The sequence below is a fragment of the Notechis scutatus genome, chromosome 1 (genome assembly GCF_049901735.1).
Source record: "Notechis scutatus isolate UNSWTSFEM ecotype Mainland chromosome 1, rNotScu1.2, whole genome shotgun sequence".
Taxonomy (NCBI): Eukaryota; Metazoa; Chordata; class Lepidosauria; order Squamata; family Elapidae; genus Notechis; species Notechis scutatus.
In genome coordinates this window covers 276,291,841-276,296,357 of record NC_142009.1, presented here as the reverse complement: position 1 = coordinate 276,296,357, position 4,517 = coordinate 276,291,841, and the positions used below count along the sequence as shown (strand labels likewise).

General features: G+C 45.1%; 1 protein-coding gene across 1 annotated transcript; it reads left to right on the top strand.

Moving 5' to 3' along the window:
* LOC113410155 (acyl-coenzyme A thioesterase 1-like) lies at positions 1–2,832 on the top strand. Its single transcript, XM_026664610.2, has 3 exons — positions 1–579; positions 1,414–1,616; positions 1,946–2,832. Exons 1-3 carry the CDS (start codon positions 126–128, stop codon positions 2,543–2,545), a joined length of 1,257 nt encoding a protein of 418 aa, XP_026520395.2. The 5' UTR covers positions 1–125; the 3' UTR covers positions 2,546–2,832.
* Positions 2,833–4,517: the final 1,685 nt, after the last annotated feature.

Genomic DNA, 4,517 nt, shown 5'->3' with positions numbered 1-4,517 from the left:
ATTCACCGCCCTAAATCTTTCGGGTTATAAATCGGGAGCCAAACTCCAGGGGACAAAATAAGCACGGCCGGGTCCTGAGTGGGAGCCGAGGGAAGCTTGGCTTTAGCCTTAGCAAACTTGCTCAGATGGCGGCGCGCATTTCGATCTTGCCCTCCCCCACCTGCCTGTATGACGATCCCGTCCAGGTGAAGATCGAGGGCCTCTCCCCGCTGCAGGAGGTGACAGTGGCGGCCTCCTTGGTGGATGAGGCCGGTTGCCTTTTCCAATCGCGCGCTTACTATCGGGCTGAAGGGAACGGAGAACTGGACCTCAGCTGCTCCCCCTCGCTGGGTGGGAGCTACTGCGGGGTCGAGCCCATGGGCCTACTGTGGTCGCTGGAATCCACGACGCCCTATAAGAGGCTGAGCAAGAGAAACGTCCTCACCCCTTTCTGTGTCACCTACGAGGTGTACGACGGGCGCGGAGTCCCCGGCTCGCCCCTTTGCAGCTGCCGCAGCGAGAGGCGCTTCATGGCCGAAGGCGTGAACAGAGTGCCCGTCCGAGAAGGCCGGCTCCGAGCCACGCTTTTCTGCCCGCCCGGTGAGTTAGTTGCACGAGTGGATGGGCCTGAAAACCCCGGGAGTCGCCGGGCTGAGATCTCTGAAAAAAAAACGCGCTCAGGAGGGCTGTGGAAAAGCGGGCAGCGAATGAACTCGCTGGAAACGTTGGGTCATTGAAAATAGTGGAGTCCCTTCCATCTCAGGAGCTGCTTTCCTTCTAGGTTCCCAAATCCAGGCGAGTTTTCCAGTCATGTGAATCTCAGAGCAAATGAGCAAGACTGCATCTCTAGAAATTGCTATAGAGTTCAGCTCTACTGGTGATGTCTTGAGAGTGGCAGGGGTGCTTTTGATTTTCCTTCCAAGTCTAGGTGCTCTTTGCTGTGGACGCAACATATATTGTATGAAATTGAACACTTAAAACGTTACAGTTGTAGGCCATAAAACCTGGATTAAAATTCTAAGGAAACTAACGTATCAAACAGCAGCATTAAATCAGAATAGTTAAAATACTGAACTGTTCTAGATCTAAATAGAGAAGCATTCCAGCTAAGTAAAAGTAGGAATGCTGTTTCACAACTGGGTGAAACACTCCCTGGTGTCCATTTATCGTAGACCAGGAGGTGAAGTAAGGCTTCACTAGTCGTCTTAATGTTCCGCATTTATTCTCCAAGTGTGCTGGATATCTCTGCATGTCTAGATGGTTTGATCTGGGATTCTGGGAGCTCCACCAGCTGTTGGAGAACTGTAGCTTGGGAAAGGGTGTCATAAATTGTAGGTTTTGTAAGGGCCGGTGTCTGAATTTTCTTTCCGAAAGTATCCGCCAGTGTGGTTTTATAATCCTGTAAAACTCTGTTCTTTTTTATGTCTTTTTTAGGGCCTGGACCTTTCCCAGCACTTATTGATTTGTATGGAAGTGGAGGTGGACTTGTGGAGTACAGAGCAAGTCTTTTGGCAAGCAGAGGTTTTGTTACTCTGGCGCTTGCTTTTTTAGCTTTTGAAGATCTCCCATCTCTCCCAGAGTTCCTTGACTTAGATTATTTTGGTGAAGCAATAAAGTTCTTGCAGAGACAACAAAAGGTACCAAGCAAACTAAGATCGTGGGTGATGGGGCGTTGACTTTTGAGCAAGAAATAATTGGGTGCTTTTGTAGTTTTATAGTACTACGCAATTAATTTGAAGTGTTAATTGGAACTGAAAACTTTAGTTTACACTGAGATTCATAAATGCAAACTTATCTAGTTCTATTTGGCCGCCCTCCCTCAACTTAGTGTTCTCCCAACTTGTTATGTATTTTGAATGTTATAATTGCAGATCATGTGGAGGAAATGAAGTTAGGAGACAATTTTTAATTAATGGGGGAAAGAATGGATGTGGATATTAACTTCATCCTTTTCCTATGGTTTCAGGTTAAATCTATGAAAATTGGAGTCCTGGGACTGTCTAAAGGTGCAGATCTCGCTCTTGCTTTAGCTGCATTTTCGCCAGACATCCAAGCTGCTGTCAGCATTTCTGGCTCAGGGTTAAATGCTTTTCTCCCTTTGAAAGTGAAAGGACACACCATTCCACCTCATCCTTGTGATTTGAGGAAGGTCCAACTTACTGATGATCCAAATGTATTTAATTTTTCTGAAATAATGGATGACCTCAAAGACCCATCGACCTGGCCATGCCGCATCCCTGTTGAAAAGTCCTTAAGCAAGTACCTCTTCATATGTGGACAGGATGACAAAAACTGGAAAAGTCAAATGTTCTGCCAAGAAGCTGTTAGTCGCCTTCAGCAGAAAGGACGTCATGTGGAGTTCTATTGCTATCCTGGAGCTGGGCACCTCTTGGAGCCTCCTTATATGCCCTTGTGCTATATTTCATTTCACAAGATAATTGGGTTCTATATAATCTGGGGTGGAAAGTGGAAAGAACATGCAGAGGCACAGGAAGATGCCTGGCAAAGAATATTGGCTTTTTTCAGACAACACTTGCTGGAGTCAACTTTGAAAAGTACTTTATAGGCTGCAGTTCCATACTTGCTTGTAAGAAAGGCAGAATTGCTCGTGCTGCTTTAGATGTCAGTTGCTAACCAAGTTAAACTCTGAGTGATGGTCTTTAGAAGGTATATTTTGCCACTTTCAGGTACACTCATGGGGCGCCACAATTTTTATTAGTTGGTGAAAACACTTCCAGCTGGAGACACTTAAATCACCTTACACATACATCATATGTAATAAACAGATCTATCCTTCAGTTGCAGTTGGAGTATTTCATATTGATAGACCTGAGTAAAACCTGAATAATCTGACTTGCAAATTGTTTCGTGGACTAGAGGCAAACCATAAGGGTGTATTAGGTGTCGCCATGCTTTTGGTGGGCCCACACAAGTGAATTGCACATGCATATACAACCCACCAGAATACAGTTGCCATACCCCATAAACAATTTCTGCTTCCACCTCGATGCAACATACAGATTCTCTCCCAGCTGTACATCTTTGTAATTGGATATTTAAGGTTACCCTCGTAGTAAAATGCTTAAGCTACTGCCACAAATGTCATTAGCGATGTAGTGGTTACAGGCCCTTTTACTTTTAGGAAAGTAACATCCCGTTCCTCTGCTGGCAATGACACTGGCAGCACAGTTCCTGGAGCCCAGGGGTGGGCTGCTATCGGTTCGCATTAGTTCGGGTGAACTGGTATGAACGATGATCAGTTGGCCCCACCCACCCACCCCTGCCCTAGTCTGTCCTATATTTCCATGTTTGTCGCTCAGCTGAGGCATGGTACGGCGGATTGCCACACCTCAGCTGTTTTACTCACCCAGTGCTGCAGTAGAAGATAAGTTTTAGAGCTGTAAATTGACGGTTTTAGAATGCTGTGCACGCTCACCAAACCAATAAAATCCCACCCCTAGTTGAGCCCCTCTTCTGCAAGGGCAGAGATCAACCTTGGGTTTCTCTCTTTCAACCATGATTTAGAGGCCTTTCAACAAAGAGGTAAGCAAAGTGGCCCAGACAAGGAAGCTTGTATCTTAGCAGGTGCTAGGTTGCTTAGACCACCATGAGTATTCTCTACAGTTTCCCATCATGAATGGTTGATAGATCCAAGTTCATCTCAAGACTCTCCTACTTCCTCTTCTATTATCTGTCTTACTATTCTCAGTCTTTTTGGGGTTCTGCTCTTTTAGACTGTAGCTCTTCTCTGCATGAGAATAGGTGACCTGGGAGCTACAAGTTGTCTGGTCTTCCCAGACCTGTTCATTTAGACTTGAGACTTGACTTGAGAAGGGCCGGTCTGTTCAGTTAACTTTCTTCAAAGAAAGCTATAGTCTTAAGTGGGCAGAAGTAAATACGGAACACTTTTCTGCCTCACAACATGTGATCCTTTTGTTTTAAGATTTTTCAAGACGGCTGAATTAATTATCTTCTCTCCTTTCACTCTAACCTGACCGCAGTAGAGTTTTGTGAAAATAAAGTGGCTCAGAGCTGTTCCACGTCTCGCCATAAGAGGGCAGTTTTCTGGAAAAAAAGTAACAAAATGCGACCAAACTTGGCATGGGGAGGAGCTAGCAAAAATAAACAGATGAACTTCAAAAATGGAATGGATTTGGACAAGGGTTGCAGAGAAGAAAATTTCAGAAGAATTTCCCTCATGCCTCCTTAGGGAAAATAGCCTGGCATGTTGCTGAAATTCCCTTTTTCCCAGCTGGTTGTGTGATGCAGAACAGAGCCTAGGCACCCAGCCATGTGCTTCCCTGTGCACATATGCTTACAAAGCCACATGTAACATGAGGAGAAAACAAAAATACAGAGGTGTTTACTTTTCCTGTTTGGGCCTGGATACATAGGCAACAGACATATGTACACAACATCGATTAATCACTAGAGAAAATGTATGCAGGTAGCTATATGCAACACATTAGTTCAATACAGTGAAGAAAACACCAGGTACTCCTCTATTTAAGACCACAATTGAGCCCAACATTTCTGTT

Bases quoted from the DNA above. Each gene is read 5' to 3' on its own strand.
- LOC113410155 (XM_026664610.2), top strand. From the start codon at position 126: ATGGCGGCGCGCATTTCGATCTTGCCCTCCCCCACCTGCCTGTATGAC. The intron at 580-1,413 runs GTGAGTTAGTTG...TGTCTTTTTTAG, and splicing joins CACGCTTTTCTGCCCGCCCG to GGCCTGGACCTTTCCCAGCA. The intron at 1,617-1,945 runs GTACCAAGCAAA...CTATGGTTTCAG, and splicing joins TCTTGCAGAGACAACAAAAG to GTTAAATCTATGAAAATTGG.